Here is a 23,090-nt window from a genome sequence, read left to right as displayed (position 1 = left end):
AATGAGACTGAACTCTAATTAAAAGATGGTGTTAGATTGATTTGGGGGGAGGGAAGAGAGAAAGATTTCTTTAAGTTAGAAAAGATAATTTTCTTTAATGCTAACACACACGAAATGTCATAAAGCTATGTTAACATCAGATAAAATGGACTTTTGGCAAAGAGCATTCATTGCAAATGAAGAGGGTTACTATATAGTAAGAAAAGTTTTATTACCAAGAATATGTAAAATAATTTCTATAACTCAAAGGAAAAGCAATCCAGTAGAAAAATGAGAAAAGATACAAACAAGCAGTTCTCAGAAGGAAATGTTAATAATCATGAGAAGATGATCAGTCTCACAAGTAATCAGGGAAATGCAGATCCAAATTGTGTACCATTTCACACTCACCAGGTGAACCCCAGGTGGGGCTGTCATCTGTTGGGAACTTAGATTGGCACATCCACTTTGGAGAACAGTTTAACGGTATTTAGTCAGTTGATGATATTTAGACCCTATGACCTAGCCAAGAAATGCCCACACATGAGCACACACACACACAAAAATGTAAAAAAGAATTCATGATGGCATTGCTGAGATCAACAAACATAAATAACCTGAGTCCAGTAGGTGAGTGGATGCTTAAAGTTATGTGAGGTTTTAAGCTTCTGAAATAAATGCACTTCAGAGCTGTAGGAGAGGCAGCAGTATATAAAGAACATGCACTCTAGAGACAGGCTGCCTGGGTTTGAAGCCTGATTTTGACACTTAATAAATAACTTGGTAAGTTACTTAGCCTCTTTGTGCCTCAGTTTTTATAAAATGAGGACCTGCACAGGTTTATCATGAGGATTAAGTAAGTTACTCTTTGCAGAATGCTTAGTATAGGACCTGGGATGTAGTGTGAGCTGTTTAAGTATTAAATAAATGTGTGTCAACCTGGGTGGCTTATAAATACATGGATGAAGGAGAAAAAGCATATGTATCAGCGATTGTATTTGGTTGCCAGAAACAGTCAAGAGTTACTCTCTCAGGTAAAAGAAATGCAAAGACACAATGTTGGAATATTTGGGGATTTTTTTCTCCCCTATTATACATACCATCCCACAATGTGCATACACGTGTGTGTGTGTGTCAGTGTCTTTGTTATACACTCTAGCCTTCCTTCCTGGCCGCATCTGTCTCTTCAGGCTCCCTCCATCTCTACACCCGGTTGCCCTTACTCTGGTCCTGGGGAGGTGGTAGAGATGCTGCTTTGTGGAGCTAGGGGTGTGGAATCATAACATGGAGAAGTCACTGCTCTTGGCCCTCCTTGGCTCTTATGGAGGGACCTGCTAGGGCAATAAAGGCAGCTGGGCAGACTCAGGGCTGCCTTTCGAGGGGTGCTGTCTGTGGGGAGAGCTGCCTCTTCTCTCTGGGCAAATGTGAAGGCCGGACACCAGAGGGAGAACGCTGGTCCTCCTGAGACGTTCTTTCTTGTCCTCCTCCTGTCCATGGAGGCTTCTGGGAGGGTGTGCCCCAGTGTGCTGGCAGAAGCAGACCTAGATAGATGTAGTGGTGAGTGGCATTCCTTCTCACCACTACAGTGCCCACAAAGGTGGGACTGGGCACATGCTCCCTGGGGTAGGTGGCTGTCAGGGGGCCTCCAGGAGCCAACTGAGCAGTGGTTCTGCTGGTTGCTGGGGTCACAGTTCCTCTAGGAGACACTGGCTGGACTGGAGACACCCAAGTGCAAAGCTCAGGGACTCCAGGGGAGATGGGCATGGACACTCCACCTCTGAACCATCTCCTTTCTCTCCCCGTTGCACTTTGAGCCCCTCACAGACAGGACCCTGGTGAGATTTCTCCCTTTTCTCCTCAGGGCATAGTGGGTATGTCCAAAGTCTAGTGGGCTGAGCTGCTTCATAGGAGCAGCTTCATAGGAGCGAACCTCCCAGTGTTTGACCTCCCAGTGCATGTCTTCGAGCATCAAAACTAGCCGGCTTAGGTTCTGCTACCAGAAATGTTGGTTCAGAGTGCAGTCTGCATGTACTGTGTGTGTGTGCATGTACTGTGTGTTTGTGTGGGGGTCGGGAGTGGTGTATCTGGGAGTGGTGTCCTGCCAGGAGGGAAGGTTTGGGGAGCCCTGGGTACTTTCTTTCCACTGGGATTAGGCCTCTTGGAGCATAGGGACTGCCCTTTGGGGACATTGCCACTTGTATTTCAGCTTCCTTTGGAGGCCAGCGGTTGGTTTGGCTGTGACTTAGGGATGCAGCAAGCCCCTTGTCCTGGTGTCTGGGAGCCATGCTCATTTACCTCAGGACTGTGAGGCAGCAGGCCTAAGGGAGTACCATAAGCACCCCCATCTTGGGAGCATGGCTTCTCCTCCTGCCGGGTTAGGTGAGTGGGTTGGGGGTCAAGGGGAGCCACCTGTGCATGGATGCCCTGGCTTCCTGGGTGGAGGTGGCCTGTGGTTGGAGTATTGCCAGAGGCTATAAATAGCTGAGTGTGTGAAGAAGGAGAGTCTGGGGAAGAGAGAGGAATGGGGGAGGCCCCTGGGTCTCCAGCTGGCAGCAGAGCCCTGTGGTGAGGGAGGGGCATGGAATGTTACATAGAGCTCTGAACATAAAGCTCTTGTAGGCATAGTGTGACTTGATGGGCTGGAAGTCATACAGGGTACTTGTGTTGTAAGGGATTGTCATAGGCAGTAGGGGGTAGGTGTGGCTCTAATACAGCCAATGTGCCAGGCAGTGTTCTAACCACTCTTAAAGTGCATTAATTCAATTAATTGCTGCAACTTCCCTAGCTGTGAAGTATTGGAGTAGGACTTGAAGTCTGGCCCACTCATGGCTGCCATGTTTCGCTGGGTTGCCAGTAGGAGGATCTGGTCAGATGGGGGTCAGGTGACATCTTTTTGAAATGGAGTCTCACTCTTGTCGCCCAGGCTGGAGTGCAATGGCACGACCTCAGCTCACTGCAACCTCTGCCTCCCGGGTTCAAGTGATTCTTCTGCCTCAGCTTCCTGAGTAGCTGGGATTACAGGTGCCCACTGCTACACCTGGCTCATTTTTGTATTTTTAGTAGAGACGAGGTTTTACCACATTGGCCAGGCTGGTCTCGAACTCTTGACCTCAGATGATCTGCCTGTCTCGGCCTCCCAAAGTGCTGGGATTACAGGCGTGAGCCACTGTGCCTGGCCCAGGTGACATCTTGAACCCTTGGGTCCTCTGAGATTTGGAACTCCCAGCCTCTTCACTTGGGTCCTGCCCATGGTAGTGGCTAGAGGGTGGTCCCTGACTTATCAGTGGCCTGGAGAGAGGAGGTTACTCTGTTGGCCTCCCTTGTTTGAACTCCTACCTCAGCACAGAGGCTTGTTGCTTGTCTCAATGGAGATGGAAACTCCGAGGACCTAGGGCTTGGGCTGCAGGTTGAGGCCATCCTTCCTTGTTGTCCCCTCCTTTCGAAATCTTGCTCTAGCCATGATACCTACACCCTTCTGTCCATCTGTCTGTCCACCCATCCATCCATGATGTGTTTGGAATGATTCTACCACTCAGGACAGCAAGGGCCCTGCCTTCGTTGGCTTTCCAGTCTTGTGGGGAAAGCCTGACATTTAGGAAGTAGTTGTCGAGTACATGTGTAATGTTTTATTTCTCATACAAGTGTTCATTGTGTTATTTCATCTTGGAGATTATTTGTGGTTATGTTATTGGTACACTTTTCGGATGTCCGAGATATTCCTTTAAGCAACAACAGGCCATTAGTCAAGGGTGGTTAAGTTAAGTGGCAGGGGAAGCACAAGGGCCAGTGGAAGTAGAAAGTTTGCCTGGTCTTAGCTGAGGGAGAGGGAAGAGCTGAAATCAGAGGAAGGTGGGGAACCTTACGGTCAGAGGTGGTAACTTCCGACTTACTAAGCCTAGAAGCTGATCACATTCAAGGGTGTGACATTATGGTGTGGCTGCAGTGAGGGAAGGAAGGTAGGGGAGTGCCCAGCTTCCCTGTCTGCAGTGCAGCTTCATGGCTGGCCCCACAAGTCTCAGGTCTCCACGGACCCCCACTAGAACTGCTGCCGTGGATGCAGCGGGGCCCAGCCTGGTGAGAGGAGGCCCTGTGGCCTCTGGGCGGGGTGCTTCGAATAACCTAGTCATTGGGTGCTGCTGCAGGCAGACTGGGGCAACGTAGGTGCAAGCCTCAGTCCTGGCCCTGGTGTGCTTGCTCAGCCTTTGGTCTACTACTCCCACCCCACCCTCTCAGGTTCTCCCTCTAAACCTTAAAGCCACATGCTTGATGAAGGGCCTGACTAGGGAAGCCAGTGTGTACCCTTGTAAGCCTCTCTGTGGACCCTGAGGCCCTTCGTTTTGAAGAGGCTGAGTCCCAGCTGACTGGCTGGTCAGGAGGCCATGCGTTTGCCTTTCACAAGTGTCAGAGCCTAGGCTACCTGGTGTAGAATGACCAGAGCTGTGGCTGGGCACTGCCATTCTGATCGGGTGACATTTCAGACCGTTGGGCGCTATCTGGATCCTTGAGTTTCGTTGCTTGCTGTTGCCCCTGGAAGAAGCATCCTGTCACTTCAGGGAGATGCAGAAAGGGGTTGGGTTTGACAGGGGAATGGCTGCTCCAGTGGTGGGGGGCTTCTTTCACCTGACAGCCAGTCAGTGTCCTTCTCTCCGGGGTATACCCTGGGAAATCAAGCTCTTTCCTCATGAAGGCCACCAGTGGGGGTGGAGAGGAGAGTGAGGATGTCCTTAGGCTACACTAGCGTTCAGGGTACTTTGCCCTCCCCCAGGGTCAGGGCAGGGTTTGTGTTTCTTGCTACTCCAGTCAGCCGTTGAGGCTGATGGCAAAGTAGAGCTCTTGGCTGCTGATGGGCTGGCTGTCTGGTGGGATTGACTCTGACCCCTCCCTCCTTCCTGGGACGGGAATAGTGGTAGGAGAAGACCAGCCAGGAGTGGTGCCAGGTCACTGGCCTACTTGGGCCCAAGAAGTGTGGACAGGATGGCGGGATGCTTGGTGCAACTATCCTCTCGGGTGTCTGCGTGGGGTTCTAGCAATGAGGTTGTAAATGCCACCACCTCCCTCCATTGTGGGCGGCCTATAATGGGGTGCTGGCAGAGCTTTCAGACAGAACTGAACATCCTTTGGCATCTCCATACTCTTTCCTATCTCAGGGCTATGTGGTTCCTGGGGGTAGTGGGAGTAGACTGGGGCTGGGACTGGACGTTGTTTTGTAGGGGATGGTGAGGAAGATGGATTTGGGGAATGTTTGAAGTCAAGTTTGAAGGAAAGTGTTTGAATGGTGGGGGTTGAAGTGGTTGTCCCCCTGGATGGCACTTCCTGCAGCAGGTGGAAGGGGGTTCAGAAGTGATGGGGAGTGCCCTGGGGTCATCAGAAGCCTAGCCAGGAGAATGATCTGTGATTGCAGGTTAAGCCACCATCTAGCCCTCCTCTGCCTGGGGCACGTATTCCCCTTGGTGACTTTGAGAGGCTTACCCTGTACACGCAGGCCTCATTCCTTATGTTCTCCAGCCCTGCGTGGAGAACATTCCTTATGTTCTTCAGTACCAGGCGTGGTTGCTGGGTGTAGAAAGGACGCTTACAGGGTCCTTGCTTCCCTTTACGTATGGGCAGGGAGTTGTGGGGGACCCACTGGCATGGTCTCCCTGGGGAACTGTTGTGAGAAGGGGGCTTGGGGGCAGAGACAGGAGCAGCAGGAAGCCACTCCCCTTTGCAGTTTTCCCAAGTGGTCCTTGAGATCTTTGTCACAATTACCTGAGACAGACAGGGGTGGTTAAAAGCACATATTCTGCACCCATTCCCATTGGGATGGGTCTGGATTGGGCCTGGAAATATATATTTGAGTGAACACTGCTCCTCTTTCCCACACCTCCAACATACGGTGATTCCAGTGTGCCCTGGGGTTTTAAGGGTGCCCCTTCATCAGTTTCTGCTGCAGCAGGGAAGTAGCCCCCACCCCCACCCAGGAGCCTCAGGTATTGGTGCCCTTTCTGTGCATCTGGCCTCTGGCTGGCTGGCTGTTTATCTATCCTTCTGGGGCATTAGGTTTCCTGCCTTCTCTCTTTTGCTTAGGCCTAGGGGCAGCTGTGATGGGCTGCAGAATAAGGTGGGGGCTGGTGCCAACTGGCACATGTAAATTAAGAGGTGTTGGATGGATGGGTGGCCTGCGTCCAGGGGTGAGTGCAGGGGGTTGGTGACCCCAACCCACCACCCGGCCTCCCTCCCTCAGGGTGGCCTGGCACCCAGGACTGGGAGTAGGGGTTTGGGTGGTGGTCCCAGGGGCATGCTCGGTGGTTCTCTTTTCTCTGGGACACAGGCTCTGGGCGTGGGGAGGCTGAGACACGGGAGTGCATCTACTACAACGCCAACTGGGAGCTGGAGCGCACCAACCAGAGCGGCCTGGAGCGCTGCGAGGGCGAGCAGGACAAGCGGCTGCACTGCTACGCCTCCTGGCGCAACAGCTCTGGCACCATCGAGCTCGTGAAGAAGGGCTGCTGGCTAGATGACTTCAACTGCTATGATAGGTACTCCACGACGCGCCCTCCTTTCCTCTTGGACCCACCTGCACTTATACTGCCCACTGGGCCATTTGGGTCTCAGGATGTCTGAGCGGGAGACAGAGGACCAAGAAGGGGCTCTTGAGATGGTAGCCAGGGCCCCACGCCCTTCCACACCCTATTTGTCCTACCTCAACCCTGAGGAGGGGTCTCAGTGAGTGTCAACCACTGGCTGTTCCTCCTTGGCTTTGGGTCTCCTGTAGGGGAGGTGAGTTCACACCATCCCCCTGATGCTGCCCATGAGGTGCTCTGTCTGTGAGGAGGGGTTGGCGGGGCAGGCCTGGGGGAGTCTTGCATCCCCCAGGTGAGGGGTGTATGGAAAATTCTGTGCCTCCAGGCAGGAGTGTGTGGCCACTGAGGAGAACCCCCAGGTGTACTTCTGCTGCTGTGAAGGCAACTTCTGCAACGAGCGCTTCACTCATTTGCCAGAGGCTGGGGGCCCGGAAGGTGAGGGGGCAGTGTGGAAGTGGGGCCTTGAGTCAGCTGACCTGGGCCTCTTTGGCTTGGAGCTCTTGGCTCCTCAGTTGGGGGGTGGGGGGGTGTGGCTACAGGGCCCTGTAGTCTGGCTCTGGAGGTGTGAGGTTGGGCAGACTGTTTGACACAGGGCTCTGTGTGTCCCCCAGTCACGTATGAGCCACCTCCGACAGCCCCCACCCTGCTCACGGTGCTGGCCTACTCACTGCTGCCCATCGGGGGCCTTTCCCTCATCGTCCTGCTGGCCTTTTGGATGTACCGGCATCGCAAGCCCCCGTACGGTCATGTGGACATCCATGAGGTGAGACAGTGCTGGCTTGGGGCAGGGCAGGGTAGAGGTCGGGAGGACAGGCCAGACCTTATTAAGCCTTGCTCTCCCCCAGGACCCTGGGCCTCCACCCCCATCCCCTCTGGTGGGCCTGAAGCCACTGCAACTGCTGGAGATCAAGGCTCGGGGGCGCTTTGGCTGTGTCTGGAAGGCCCAGCTCATGAATGACTTTGTAGCTGTCAAGATCTTCCCACTCCAGGTGAGTATTTGAGGGGCTCCATCCAGGTCCTCTGCCTCCACTGTAGCTTGAACTGGAGGCTCTCCTGCCCTGAGGCAATCCAAACCCCAAATACATTGTGGTATTAGAGAAAAGTGAGCCTTATTGGGCCTAGTTACTCATGTTACACTTGGCTGGTCTGTAGATTTCATGCAACTGTGGAATTTTATCATAGGACTAGGGTAGGGCTTTGCAAAACCTTGATTTGCCCCGGTTTCCAAGGTTTTGTTTTTGACACTGAGGTCTTTCCAGCGGCCCTGGACACCAGGTCTCGCCCTGCCTCATTTGTTGGGTGATGCGGGGTCACTCACTTCCCGTCTGTCCACAGACAGGAAGGCCTCGTTTGTAAATCAAAGTGCTAGCCTTAAGTGATCTCAGGGATCACTGTTGGCCTCATGCTCCAGGACCTAGCTTAATACAGATCTTCTCCTGGTCCTGTTACAAATGCTGAAGCTGCGAGGCTGGGGGGTGGGGAATCAGCTGGGAGGCTCGGGAGTGGGGAATGGGGAATGGTTGTTCTCCTGTAGGGCAATGTGACTGTAGCAGGGCTAAACCAGCCAGTTGTCCCCCCAACCCCTCACCCCCGGCCTCAGGACAAGCAGTCATGGCAGAGTGAACGGGAGATCTTCAGCACACCTGGCATGAAGCACGAGAACCTGCTACAGTTCATTGCTGCCGAGAAGCGAGGCTCCAACCTCGAAGTAGAGCTGTGGCTCATCACGGCCTTCCACGACAAGGTGAGCCACACCCATCAGAATGGACTCTGAGAGGAGATAGAATGCCCCCTTGGTGGCTCTCCATAATATGATGACCCCTTCCCTGTGGAGGTGTCCACCATGAGGTACTCTGCCCCAGTAGCACTATCCACAATGAGGTTGCCCCTGCCATAGGAGTGGACATATGTGCCCCTATGATAGGAACCTCTCACCCTGGGATAAGTTTTTGTGATAAGAGTAGTGACTGCATGATTCCCAGCCCATAGTCCTCCCTGCCTCCTGGCCTCATCTATCTTCCATATCAATTGTAGTAGCCTCCCAGGAGGGCAGCCTAGTCATTGGCCCACTGAGACTTCTCTGCCAGGGCTGGGCTGGGTTCTGTCCTGTACCCAGAATCTGTGCTCAAGTTCTGTGCTGTCTTCTCTCAGGGCTCCCTCACGGATTACCTCAAGGGGAACATCATCACATGGAACGAACTGTGTCATGTAGCAGAGACGATGTCGCGAGGCCTCTCATACCTGCATGAGGACGTGCCCTGGTGCCGTGGCGAGGGCCACAAGCCGTCTATTGCCCACAGGTACTAGGGTCAGCACATGCCTTTCCTGCACTTGGCTTGGAGCTGTAGGAAGGGTTGGTGGGTGAGAGCAGTGTCTGGAGATGTCTCAGCTTCCTAAACATACTTATTCTGCTTGCTGTGTGTCTGAGGCAGCTGGGCACAAAACCTGGCCTTCCCACTGAGTCCTGGGGATGGCATGGCCTCCCAAGCTGGTTTGTGGTGCCCTCTAATGGCCACATGAAGTGCTGACTCCATTACTTTGGTTGGAGAGTTGGCTCAGTAGCTCTCAAATTGTCTAGTTTAGGACCCCTCTATACTCTTAAAAGGACTTTTGTGTAAGTGGATTATGACTATTGATATTTGCTGTATTCAAGCACACCCACACATCCCATTCGCTGTCAGAGTGATGACATCACATCTCATGTAGCTCATAGGAGCACAGAGTTATGCTCCTAAGAGAATGAGCCTTCAAAAAGCAAATAAATGAAAATAATTTTGACTTTATAGATTCCCTTGGAACAGTCTTAGAGATCTTCTGGGGTCCTCAAACCACACTTTAAGAAACTCTGGATGAGCTCATCACTGTCCTGCTTACTAAATGGCAGGCAGTGCTCTAAACACTTGAGAAGTGTCAATTCATTTAACCTTCATTACTGCCCATTGAGACAAGTACTGTATTTTTCAGCTCTGTCTTGCAGATGAGGAACAGTAGTACAGAGAAGTTGAATGACTTAGCCAAGGTCCTGTAGCTAGTTGAGTCTGGTTCTGTGACTGTGAGGGAGGGGAATGAGCCTCAAATTCCAGCGTTCACAGCTGAAGGGTCCCTGATGGTAATAACAGTAATGACATAGAAGGTTGACTGTATGAAAGTGCTATTCTTACAGGCCAAAAGCTTGAATGTTGTCTCCACTATATGGCTCAACTTAATAGGAACACCTAGTAAGTATTCCTGGTGTGGCCCTAAGCATTTGTACTTACCACTCAGTCGAATCCTCACAGGGCTGAGACAGGCACTGGGGAAATTGAGTACCACAAATAGCTTTGCTTAGTTAGAGGTGGAGCTGGGCGCATGCAACAGCACCCTTGCTCCACCCAGCCTTCATGGTGAGCTCAAGGCCCTAAGGGATATCTGCAGGATCCTAGGAAAGGTAATATTAAATTCCTATTCTCATTCACATTCCAAATGCTGTAAATTCTTCTCAGAAAGCTTGCATCCCAGGCCAGTGTGCCTGTCCACAACCCCTCTGAGAATATATGGGCTGGCCTTTGATAGTGTGGGGACTGGGACAGGGTCTGCCCAACCGTTAGGGTAGGTGTTGCTTTGCCAATCCTGGGGGAAGCCTTCCATCTGAAGTGCACTGAGGGATTCTCACACCTATGTGGGCTCCTGCAGCTGCCTGCCTGTGCTGCTTCACCTCTGCACCCCAGGTAGGGGGGGATGGCCTGGTCTGGGGACTGACTCTAGGGCACAGACTCTAGTATCTTGGGAACCAAAGTGGGAGTTGGATCATGATGTTAAGCTTTATCTCTGCCCACTTGTTTCCACAGGGACTTTAAAAGTAAGAATGTATTGCTGAAGAGCGACCTCACAGCCGTGCTGGCTGACTTTGGCTTGGCTGTTCGATTTGAGCCAGGGAAACCTCCAGGAGACACCCACGGACAGGTAACAAGCCTCACAGGGCAGGAAGACAGGGGCAGGCCCAGGGTAGATACTTTGCCGTTTTCGTGCTCAGCTGGCGAGGTGCACGGATGAGGGTGACTGCATGTGTTCAGAGCTGTCTGAGAACTCAGAACAGTGCTCTTATTTGACCAGTGGAGAAAGGCAGTGTAGCTGACAGTCAGCTGGGAAATGTAGAGATTCCCCATTGGGGTTTTGACCACTAGTCCTCGTTGTCTGTCTCTCACTTTTGTAGTTTTAATTCCTAAGATAAAACAGAAAGAAATGTACTAAGGATCCAAACAAAGAACCTGGAAAAATTAACTAAAAATTAAACTTAGGAAATAATTTCTAAAACAGTCACTGTTATTATTTTTAAGTGTTCTCCTTCTCCCTTTGTTTTTGGTCTTAATCTCAGTAAAATACACATCATCTGTAGTTCCTTGTATTAATTTGGTAACAATTCCATTTTAGATTACTATTATCTCCAGGATATAGTATTTAAAAATTATTATCCAAGTATAATTGATGCTGTGACCTCTCGTAACTGCTGTGAATGTGGTGAATCGAGGTTTGCCATCATTGATAACCCGTCTGAATTGCTCTGTCTTCCCCCCTCTGGTGCACAGAGGCTGTAACTCCCATGTCCCAGCTGTGTGTGTATGGCCAGTCACTGTAAACCCTGTCCTCCTCTGTCCTCACATAGGTAGGCACGAGACGGTACATGGCTCCTGAGGTGCTCGAGGGAGCCATCAACTTCCAGAGAGATGCCTTCCTGCGCATTGACATGTATGCCATGGGGCTGGTGCTGTGGGAGCTTGTGTCTCGCTGCAAGGCTGCAGACGGTAAGTAGGATGGCCGCCCTGGGCATCCTAGGTTGAGGGATAGGGAGCAGTGGGACTTTGGAGTGATCCTGCCAGGTTCTCTCTTAATCCTAGGACCCGTGGATGAGTACATGCTGCCCTTTGAGGAAGAGATTGGCCAGCACCCTTCGTTGGAGGAGCTGCAGGAGGTGGTGGTGCACAAGAAGATGAGGCCCACCATTAAGGATCACTGGTTGAAACACCCGGTAAGGGGCCTGGTGCAGGCAACTTTGCAAGAGGGTGGAGAAGGGAAAACCCTTCATGTGTAGCAGGTAAGCTGAAATCAAGGGGGACTGAGCAAAGAGAAAGTCTGCTACGTTCCCTGGACTCTAGGAATGGGTTCCAGGGGTTATGGGGAGTAAGGTAGGATGATGTCCTTCTCCTGATCCCCATCCCCACTTTGACTGAACTGCTACATTTTGGGCCCTTGTATGGTTTGGGCTTTGAATACGATTTTATTTGAATATCAGTTCTTCAAGGCAGGTAGTCATGTCTGCCCTAGTAGGGGCCTGGTTGTCTCCTTCTCCCTCCTATGTATGTTGAGGTTCAATGAACATTTCCCAGAGCTGTGGAGTGAGGCCAGTAAGCTCAGAAAGATGACTGCCACGAAGGCAGGCATGCTGATTCCTGAAGTTTCCCCCAGGCCTCTGCTGGTGGACCTGCTGCTGTGGTTGAGGCCGGTGGGCTCTGCCTGATCCTTGGGAACATCAAGTTTACTGTCCCCCAAAGCTTTTCCTCATTGAAGGGCCCTAACAAAGGTGTCTTTCCCATCTCCCCTATGCTGCTCAGGGCCTGGCCCAGCTTTGTGTGACCATCGAGGAGTGCTGGGACCATGATGCAGAGGCTCGCTTGTCTGCGGGCTGTGTGGAGGAGCGGGTGTCCCTGATTCGGAGGTCGGTCAACGGCACTACCTCGGACTGTCTCGTTTCCCTGGTGACCTCTGTCACCAATGTGGACCTGCCGCCTAAAGAGTCAAGCATCTAAGCCCAGGACATGAGTGTCTGTCCAGACTCAGTGGATCTGAAGAAAAAAGGAAAAAAGTTGTGTTTTGTTTTGGAAATCCCATAAAACCAACAAACACATAAAATGCAGCTGCTATTTTACCTTGACTTATTATTATTATTATAATTATTATAATTATTATTATTAATATTATTTTTTGGATTGGATCAGTTTTTACCAGCATATTGCTCTACTGTATCACAAACAGCGGACACGTCAGCAGGCGTTGAGGTGCTGAGCTGTGAATGCAGAACCAGCGCCATGCTGAAGAGCCTCAGCCACCTCCTGTCCTTTGGGATTCATTTTTCCCGCTTTCTCTTTGTTCGTCGTCTCAGAATCTGTGACACAAAGAAACCCATCTCCTGTCTTAGGAAACCTAATGCTGCAAACTCTACCTAGAGGAACCTTTGAAGACTGTTACATAAGAACATACCTTCCTCAGAAGAGGAGTTTCCTCTGCCCTCTGCCCTTCTCCCCTCCCTCCTCCCTCCCCTCCTTTTATTTTGTTTTAGTGAGCTTAAGAAACAGCAGATACATCTTTCACGGATCTAACGGGTGTTGTCCTGACCGAGAAAAAAACTGGGATGAGAATGGTTTGGACTGGAGTTGGAAGGGGAGGACAGTACTGGGGGTAGGATTTGGAACAGAGCTACACTGGACTTGGGCACATTCGGAGCAGCATCCTTTACTATGGAGGCTACTTCTCAGGTAACCAGGAATCGAGGGGAAGGACCTTGTGGAGGCCGAGCATTAATAGCAAGAGTGGGGTTTGGAGAAAGTCTGAGATTGGGTACAGCCCTGACTTACCTGCTGGCCCTGACCAGTTTATTTTCACTAACTTGGCCTTGGGCATAGGGTGAAACATTTTTTCTTCCTTAATTTTAAAATTAGGTGAGGGTAGAATCACAGGTTAGTGAATACATTCTTCATAAGACACGATGCTGTAAATACCCTTAATGGACGAAAAGTTGAAATACTTTTGTTTCCTCTTGGAGCAGTTCAGGGAAATGCCCACAGGGGTTGTCTTGCACAGATAGGGCAAGAGGATTTCCTGGGTGGAGTCTGCCAAGGCCTGCCTCGCTGGGGACCCCAGAGTCCTGCAGCTCTGGTTCTGCCCCAGGTGGTAACAATACTGTCCCCTTTCTGTGGCTCGTGGACAAGGCTTTCTCCAGACCTCTTAAAGTGGTACATATTCTAAAAAAACTGTTTTTCTATTATGCCATAACCTTGCTCTAGTCAGTGAATGTTCCTAATGCTGCTGTTTCAACATTTGAATTCTTTTTAATTTATGAAACATGCTAAATTTTTTTTTCAAACAAAACACACACATCCACATATACACATGCTTTGCTATGTGGCTTCCAAGGTTTAAATTTTGAAAAGTAAAAGAATTAAAACTTCACGACCACAGATCACCTCAAACCAGAAATACCTCAGAATTTTCTACTTGTGTAAGGTTTATTATATATTTTGTTAGTTGTGTTGTCTTGTAGTAAGTATGTTTTAATGTAAGTTGGCTTTTATGACAAGGAAGTTTAAAAGAAATAGAGAAAAAGAAAAAAGTTTGCATCTTCTAGGGAGTGCTACCATTTTTGTTTGATAACGCCCCCTTGTAAATAATTGTCATCAGCTGTAGGTTGGCTGTCTGGGCCAAGTCTGGGCATTCATCAGTCTTGTTTGTGAAGGCTTTTCCTTCTGGTTTCTTTAGATCATTTTATTTAAAAACAGTGCATCTCTTCATCATGAGGGCTGTGGGGAGAGGTTGACCTGGGTGAGAACTGAAGAGGCCGCCTCCTCTTGGGTTGTTTGGAGCTTCACATGGAATTCACATGTAACATGTAACTTGATCCGTTGATGTTCAGAATGACAACCCCACTTAAACCTGGTAGAAGGATGGCCCTTAGACCTGAATGGGGTGATTTTACTTGAGATTTAACTTCTTCAGCAAATTAGCAGCAACCTTGGAAGAGATGTGTGGCGCCTCTGTGAAGCACACCGTGACTCAGGCTAGTCTTCTATTGTAGCGTGTCTGGGAGGGAAGGGTTTCGCTCTTGCTGGTCTTGGAGTCCATAGTGTGGGGGGGGCACTGCACACGCCTGGCCATCTACCTGGCGTGCTATGGTCAGTGTCTGGGGCTTGCTGCCTGGGGGTCTTTTCCTCTGGGTGTGGAGGCACAGGGTGCTATGGGAGGCCCATTTGCTTCCCTCTCAGAGCTCAGTTTTTGCTTCAGGGGTCAAAATGTGGGCTGGCCAAGTGGTTACAGGAACAGGGTTTTGGTAAGCTATGTTGTCTTTTTTTAATTTTTATTTTTAAATGGTTTGATTTTGTGCTGTGGTATTTTTCTTCCCTTGGAATAATTTTTAATGGCAAAACAGGCCTTACAGCAGTTGCTTTTCTTTACCATTTATTTCTTTAAGAAGCTTTAAAATATTTATTGAAAAGTGCCATATCTAATTTTTTTAGCTTTCTCCTCAGGCAGGGCAGGCATCTTTACTTTTCATCCTCAGAAGAAACAAACCACTAACAAATGTAGCAAATTTACTGCAGGAATAGTTAGATCATGATACTACCTGAACACTAAACCCCAGCCTCTTTGTTTGCTATTAGTTCCTCTGGGTGGTTTTTCTTTTGTGTGCTGGCTTGATTCTTGTGAGAAGTTTTGACCTGGCCAAGGGAGGATTGAGCCATGGTTCTGGTGTGGGACTTTGCAGTCAGCACACAGTACAGACAGGTCAGGCCTGCCTGACTTTTCTCTGGGTGGCCTTCCCCTTCGGCCCACCGTGCGCTCAGCCACTGTAGTGTCCCTGTGGAGCCTCGCCATCAGATGGTGTGTCAGGAGATGGTACCTTTTTGGTGGGGCTGGGGAGGAGGGTGGTCCATGCCAGTTCTTTGGGCTTCAGGCCGCTCTTCCCCTCATGTTGTGGTGTAAAGCTCACCCATCAGGTGGTATATCTGGTTCTGATGGCAAGAAAAAAGTGGGGGATCTCCTTATAGGGTATGGGTCTAGGAGCACAGGTGGGCCTTTTGCCCCAGGTAAAATGTTTGTCTGTTTGCTGTCATGTGTTCTTTGAGGAGTGAGCCATCTAGAGTCCTACTTTGAATTTACTGGGTCATACAGCCTCTGCCTGTGCTGTTTTCCATAATAACTTCATGCAACATGCACTTTTCGGGGGCTCAGATAATTGCTTTCTTTTTGTTTTTGACCTCAGGCTCTTTGACAGACTGGGGAAAATGGGGCCTGGCATCGTTTTCCCTGTCAATGGGAGGGGCTGTTCCATGCAGGGTGGGAGGGGACCAAGTTAGCAGAGAGTAGCCAAGGATCCTTGCTTCTTCGTTTCTAGTGTGCTGTCATCCAAGCAGGCTCCTGGCTGTAGGGATGGGTCTTGGGGAAGAATCTTCTTTGAAAGCATCTGTGATAACTGAGAAGTCATCCCTAGCTGGAGAAATCCAGTAATGAGCAGAAGGAGAAAGCAAGTGAGGACAGAGGCCATTGTGTTACAGTGTCATGCAGAGGGCCCTCAATGATGGGGCATTGGGGAAGGCCGTAGACGTAGTCATCAGAACATTCTGGCCTGGCATAAGCTGGGTTTTCTCCTGGGACCATTGGTCCTCAGCAGGAGTTCCTTGCATGAGTTGCTTGTGGGCAAGGGCTGCAAATGGGCTGTTCTTAGGAGAAAGTGACACCGGCCTGTGAGGGAAGTTGGTGAGCATTATTAGCCTTTGTGTCCAGCATGGCCTTCTTGTCCTGTCTGCTCTGGAGAGGAGCCTGTGGGACCAGTCCTGCCTGGGGAGTGGGGAGGGCATATCCACACGTGCCGGCTGATTCTGACTCTGAATACATCCTGTCTGGACTTGGGGGTGTTTCTGCAGAACAAAGAGGTTGTTTTCCAGCCTTGAACATCTTCAGGAGGATAGAAACTCTTGCTCACATATTCTTAGTAAAGGGAAGGGTCTGTCTTCTCCAGGCCACAGAGGTAGTTCTTCGATTGCCTTAAGAGGCTAGGCTAACGCTCTTGACATGACTTAGACAGCAAAGCACTTCGTCCTGTAGTTGGGCTCTGTCACCTTTCTCTTTAGTTGGCCATATTCTCGTTTCCTCCATCCTGCTGCTATGCCCTGTGTGCTCTGGCTGTGTGTGGGGTTTTTCCCTGGTGGAAGGAGGCCCAGCTATGTATTGAACATCCTTCGTGTGTTGTGTGTGACTCAGAAAGCCTGTCACTTGGCCCCTGTGCTCTGAGCCGTGAGGGTGGGGAGGTGGCTGTTCCATTAAAGTGAGAGTATTGGATGGCCCTCTTGAAACTAGAATTTTGCCTTTTTTAGTATGTAGTATAAAGTTTCCAGCACCTACTGGTAACACAAAGACTTGCTGGTTTTTAAAATAATCTAATAAGCATAAGTATGTAAGTTTTTAGAATTGGTACTAGAAGTTGGACAGCTAGTTATTATTCTCGAGAACTTGATTTCACTAGAAAAATAAACTAATTGGAAAGCAGTTTCCAGGAGTTAACTCGGTTTGATTTTCAGTCTCAGTTATTTTAGCCTGTTGAGTTTTTGATGGCACACCTTTGGAGAGATGGCCAGGCCTGATTCCCATTTCAGGGGCATCAGACTATACTTTTTTAAGAAGCTCCGTGAATCTAGTTATCTACCCTGCATCCTGGGCAAACAGCCAGAACGAGAAGGGGACAAGGTGTCTTTTTCTCCTTTTCACTGGGGTGACATGAATTCTTTTAGTTAATGGCTGTTTGCAAATTCTAAACTAATGAAATACTCAGCAGCTAACATGTTCAATCTAGTAATGATTAGTTTAAATCTCAATTGACAGTAATGTTTTAGATAATGTTTTAGATAAACAGGCCCAGTAATTCAGTTGATGAACTGTATATACATCTTCTGAGTTTAGTTTTGTAAATGTTTAATGAATTCAGGGTTATACGCGTAGTTCTTTAAGTAAGATTCCAGGTAGTTGATTTGTAACCAGCAGTCTACCTATGAATGTATCCCAAACCTTTAGAAGGTTGGAAAAGATTTTTGAAATAATGATTTAGTTTTGTAGAAAAAACACCCCTTTGGAAATTAATTCAGTTGACCCAATAACAGTTTTTAAAACAATTGGTGGCTCCAAAAAAGGCCTGCCAACAAACAAAAGTCCAAATTATCTAGTGGGACACTTTGAATGTTTTATGTTTATTTTGGGTCCACTGTAAACTTTGGTTCGAACAATAATTTGAATTTAAAGAATTTATCATTATTTAAATTATTACCAAGTTTTTCCGTTTTCATTACGGTATCTTCCAGGTATGAATGAAACAAGACTTTTGTATTGTGGTACTTCCTGTATCCCCTGTAGTGCCAAAACCAGTGATACTTTATTTGCTCCTATGGCAGCTCATAGAGATAACTGAAGTGATTTTTCCTAATTGAAACACATATTCTCTAAATGCCAATGTGTGGTGATGGGCCCTGCACTGCCTTTACTTCTCTAGGGCAGTGTCTTTGGATTGTCTAGGCCCTGGGTAATTCTGAGAACTACTGTAAACCAACCACAGGACACTAAAGCAATGTACACACCACTCTTTGTGTATGGAATGGGTTATATAAACCTGGGCTATGCTGGACATCTACAGAAGAGTATTACATTCACTTGCAAAGTTTACATTTTTGAGCTCACAGTTAGGAAAAAATATGACCCGCGAGTTTTTCAGGTAGGTGAGGATGGGTCTTCTTGCAAATGCATGAGTTCTGTCTTGAGTCCTGGGAACTTCTCTGTTGGTTGGGTGTGGGCTCATTCCCCGACTCTCCTAATCACGTTTGCGTCAGAATGTTAGCATTGTAAATAAAAGAATAGGTTGTATAATAGATACACAACACTTGAAACTTTACTTTAAAAAAATCGATAGTTCTACATATATATTTAGTTATATCACTTGACAGATTTCTTCTACACAGTGTGGAGATTGTTTTGTACCACAGATTATTTTTATAAAGTTAGTGAATTTGAATGATTTTGTAATCAGAGCTAATGAGCTTTACCTTTCAAGAGAAACGTACACTGGAGCATGAGTGGTGTGGAACTTTTACTTAGCGCTTATATGGATTCTTGTGATACACTGGCAGACTGGAGTCAATTTGTGGGTCTTTTTTGGCCAAAACTCCACTTGTGTTTGTGTAGGACAGTGATACTTCAGCTCAGCTTCTTGTGGATTGGGAGGAGAGAGGGCCTGCAGTGTGTTTTACATTGGTGCTTCCTCCTGAGATTTCTGTTGAACAAAGGGTTCTGAGGTCAAAAATTGGTTTGTAAGCTTTTGCCATACGACATAGTCATGTGAGAGTGTTCGGGGGAACAGAAATTGTATAGGGGTGCAGATTGGGGTGGGATGGGACTCGAATAAGATTCAGGTACAAAAACTTTGAAATGAGAATCTGGTGGTTTGAGTAATCCACCAAACTGAATTACCTAAGATCACATTATCCAGGTTGGGGGACAGAATTACCCAGTTTAAGTAATTGTCCAGAAAAGTGGGGAGGGTGGCATGTGGATGCAGTGATCCAATTAAATGGAGAGCTGCCAGGCACATTTTGTCCTCTTTGGTCAGGGCTCTTTTGGAGGTGAGAATGGTTGGGTTGGCTCGCTGCTTCAATCTGTGGAGTCAGCCAGGAGCCCAGTGAGGAAGCTCAGAACCCCAGTAACAGCAGAGCATCTTTCAAATAGCTCCAGAGTTTTCCTGCTTTTCTTAGGAAGCTTAGCATCACTGCCACAATATGGAAAGTGGTCTTCATTTTAGCTTGTTTATTTTTAGGCAGAGTGGATGGTTATTTGTGTGGGACTTTTGATGGCGATATATAATGAATAATTAAGTTAATTTCTGGTATGCATAATGGCCAGTCCTGAGGCCCAGCTAAAGACCTGTCCCCCAGACTCTGCCCGCTGGCTTCAAGCAGCTGCTTCCAGACAGAGGTACACTGGACTGGATAGTTTTATCAAGAGAATCCCTAATGTGTCATTTTAAACCAGCTGTGCTTATTATTCATTCTGGTTAAGCGTATAGGTTTACACTTTACCCTTTTTATACTTGGAATAAATTTAGTTCCAGCAGATCTAGTAGCACTCCAGAAACCAACCCCATCTGTTCCCCATAAAAAGAACATTGCTCTGCAGCCACGTGTCTTGGAATGTAATTCTGTTGTGCCTTTGTTTTTGTCACTCTCTTCCCCCTAAAAGCAACTGCTGTAAGCTTTTTTCTACTTGTCTTTTCTAGTCCCCCACCTCTACCTTTTTCCTTTTTCTCAGCTCTAATTTCTGGATGCACTTTTGTGATCCAGATATTTTAAGAACCAGTTACCTCAGACCTCATGTTGAACAGTGTCACCATCTGGGTCCTCTTGATACTGCAGACTTTTAACGTACACATGCAGGAACCCTGCTGAGCGTGGGCACTTGTTTTAAAGGAAAACTCTTCCCAAGGACTGAAGAAAGGGCTTCTGGCAAGCTCGTCCTGGCACTGTGGTGGGATGGGTCTAGAGTGTCATCTGAATGGTGCTTCCTGTGTTCCTCTTTGAATTCTGCCATTTTCAGTATTCTCGTGTATCTGAATAGGCAAAGCGATTTAATTGGCTGGTCGGTCTTGCACGCAAATTAGTTCCAAAGATAAGCTCTTTGTATCACATTTCCAGTCGCTAATGCTCAATGTAGAACATTCCTTTAAATGGCAGGATAAAAAACCCACTATCCACCATAGTGCATTTTGGGAAGATGTCTGTAGCATATGTTGCTGTGAAATCAGGCCTTGTGGGATATGGCTGTTTGTCATTTTGATGTATTTTAAATAAATATATATATTTTTTAAAGAGCCTTTTTTACCAGTTCAAAAAGTTTAATTAACCAGCAGTCACCACATCTGAATTTTTGTCTCTGGGGCGTAGATGGCAGACCAAGATTAAAAGTGGTAGCTCAGCCATATGAGCATGGTCTACCTTCCTGGGCTGTCCTGCTGTCCTGCAGACCTGCTGTTCCGCAGACCATGGGACACAAGGTCAGTGTGTTCCCAGTGAGGGTCCCAAGTCAGTCATCTTAAGTGTTTGGTCTCTGCCCCATTCAGTGGACTGTTGACTTCAGTCCCTGCAAGTGCTTTAGCCTGAGTGGGGTTTTCTCAGAGCACTGCCACAAGTTAAGTGTGTGTTTAGCCAAATAATTTCTCCATAAGGGAAAAATGCAGTCGCCCAAATTTTACCAACAATGACAGAGATGAGAGTAGGAAAGATTAGGCAACATCTGAGTTTTAATTGGAAAAGTGTCCAAGTCATCATGAAAGGCCGACTGGGAGCAAGTGATGATTAGAGATTCTTTAGGAGACCTCATCTGAAAATGTTAAGACTGCCAGTGAGGGAAGGAATTGTTAAAATGCCAGCGGCTTTTTTTTTTTTTTTCTCTTTTTTTTTCTATAATTCTATAAAAATGCAGAGAAAGTTGAGTGGTACTTCAGAATTGAGGGAGAGGGTTACCGCAGAGTAGAAATATATTTCTAGATTTCAGTTCCAAACCACAAATCCACAACAATGCCATTTTTCAACTGTACAAAAATCTGCTTATGAACTTGACATGATCTTAAATGGTAGTGTCAAAGGCCAAGTTTTTCACCTGTTAATATTTTTCCACATTTGTCCTTGAATCTGAATAACTTTATACAGTACTGTAAATTTAACTTACATCGAGTTTGATGTCAATTCTTATGAAAAGAGCTTTCTGCATGTAACACATACGGTTAAAGAACACAGCAAAGAACAAAATTTGCAGGAACAGTTTTGGAACCAACAGAAAATGTCACCTCTTATTTGCCATCTTATATATATATATCAGTTTTACCAGCTACTTCTAAATTTGTACATTATTTGTAAGGGAAAGAAGGAAAACCCTAAGACTTGTCTAACTTAGTGGAGAATGTGTGTGTTGGGCTTAGGATGGATAGCTAAGTCTTATTGAGCTGTGTTACCTAACTTGTATATAAAAATTGTAATTAAAAGTTTGGGTTCACCTGTTTCTCACAGTTTAAAATGATGAGTAATTGCAAATTCTGGAAATGTGACAGTATATGATTTAAGGCTATAGAAGCAAGGAAGCTCTTTCAAGTGCTAAAACTAAAGACTTCTAGTTTTTGGCTCAAATTCAATAAGTACTGTTTGTATGCCAGGATATGTGAGATGTAAATGTAGTAGGTCACTTTTCACCCTTGTAGCTATAAAATAAAAATTTTGTAGAACAGAATAGCTTGTACTACTGAATTAACAAAAGTTATACTAAAGTATCATGTTTTAAAACAAATATATATATATACAGAGTTAAGCTTGTTGCTGTTACCCTGTCTGGATTTGAAAAGTGGTTTGATTTATATATATATATATTACACACACACACACACACACACAAACACACACATACACACACCCCTAAAATGGCCTAAAGCAGACATCCATGTAATTACAGTTGCAAAATGAAAACATTTTGGAAAGAACATTGTATCATAGTTCATTCATTTGCAGTGGATCTTTGTTCCTTTTTACTGTGGTAATTTTAGAAATGAGTGTCAAGTTTGAAATTAGATCTGCTAAGTTGGGGTTTTGCTGCTTGAACTCTGCACTGGGTCCTCAAATAAACCGATGTGAATGTAGTTTTTTCCCCCTGTGTGAAGAAGCAGTTACACCCCAACAATAGGAGGAAAAATCTAGAACTATTTCAAGTTTTATCTTTTTGTATATGAAAATAAAATATAATAATAAAACAATCTTGTCTCTCTTAATTACGTGGCAGGGGATTGGAGTTTCCTTTCATGAGGATTAGAAGTAAAATGGCGTTCCCTTGCTTAGAGGGCTGACTCAAGTCAGCTCCTGTTTGGTATGTGTAATATTAACACATGTTAATGGCTGAATGCCTAGTCTGCCATGGTCCTGTGGGGCTGGAGCTAAGCACAGGTCTCCATTTCTGCCATTCAGAAGTGCAGGGTCTAGTTGGGGACACTATGAATGGGGACCGTTCTCCTGAATGAACTGTTCTGGGATTTTGGGTAAGTTTCTGCAGGGTAGCATATTTTCCAAATGTCCAAGACACTCCCCCATTCCCCCATCCTCTGCCGCCAGTCCTGTACTTTGCAGACAACCCTGAGCAATACTGTTGTAAGTGGAGCAGAGAAGCCTTGAAAATAGTTGTATTCAGGACTACTGCAGATGACAAACTGCCATTCCCAGACGTTGCTGAGTACTGGAGTCATTTGCTGAGCGATTAAAAAATACAATTATGGGTCCTTATCCCCAACCTGGAATTAGCAAAGCAGGTCTCCGGTTTCAGAGATCTGGACTTAATCTCACCAAAGGAACTCATGGTTCCCCGACAATAAAATAATGATAGTCTTTAATACCTAACAAAACAGGAAGGCCCTAGAAATCATCTCACTGCTTTCTGCACTAACAAGTTTTTTTGGTCCATGACTCCTATTTGCCTAAGTGGAGAAACACCTTTTTAATTCACCCTTTATTATGAGAATTAAGCAACTGTTGATAACTTTTGGAGAAAGTTTTTGATGAAAGGACCCTTTATTCAGGGACCAGTTGCCCAATATTTGGCTGTTTTTGCTCTTTCACATTTAGAAAGTTCACCTTTTATTAGTGAGTGCTCCTAATGAAGGAAGGAGGGCAAAGGGCTGACATTTTTGACATAGGATCTTGGAGCTGGAAAAGCTGAAAGATTGGACCTTAG

General features: G+C 47.2%; 1 protein-coding gene across 1 annotated transcript in view; it reads left to right on the top strand.

The window, feature by feature from the left end:
- ACVR2B (activin A receptor type 2B) overlaps nucleotides 1-22,122 on the top strand; it is a 46,381-nt gene extending 24,259 nt beyond the window's left edge. The window contains exons 2-11 of the mRNA XM_023231687.1: nucleotides 6,290-6,497; nucleotides 6,868-6,977; nucleotides 7,154-7,305; nucleotides 7,388-7,531; nucleotides 8,143-8,286; nucleotides 8,694-8,842; nucleotides 10,370-10,484; nucleotides 11,185-11,323; nucleotides 11,417-11,547; nucleotides 12,131-22,122. Coding sequence (XP_023087455.1) covers nucleotides 6,290-6,497; nucleotides 6,868-6,977; nucleotides 7,154-7,305; nucleotides 7,388-7,531; nucleotides 8,143-8,286; nucleotides 8,694-8,842; nucleotides 10,370-10,484; nucleotides 11,185-11,323; nucleotides 11,417-11,547; nucleotides 12,131-12,325 — 1,487 coding nt within the window. The 3' untranslated portion in view covers nucleotides 12,326-22,122. The remainder of the gene's footprint in view (nucleotides 1-6,289; nucleotides 6,498-6,867; nucleotides 6,978-7,153; nucleotides 7,306-7,387; nucleotides 7,532-8,142; nucleotides 8,287-8,693; nucleotides 8,843-10,369; nucleotides 10,485-11,184; nucleotides 11,324-11,416; nucleotides 11,548-12,130) is intronic.
- Nucleotides 22,123-23,090: the final 968 nt, after the last annotated feature.

The sequence above is a fragment of the Piliocolobus tephrosceles genome, chromosome 2, assembly GCF_002776525.5.
Source record: "Piliocolobus tephrosceles isolate RC106 chromosome 2, ASM277652v3, whole genome shotgun sequence".
NCBI classification, from domain to species: domain Eukaryota; kingdom Metazoa; phylum Chordata; class Mammalia; order Primates; family Cercopithecidae; genus Piliocolobus; species Piliocolobus tephrosceles.
Note: the sequence above shows the minus strand (reverse complement) of the source record. Positions and strands in the feature narration are given on the sequence as shown.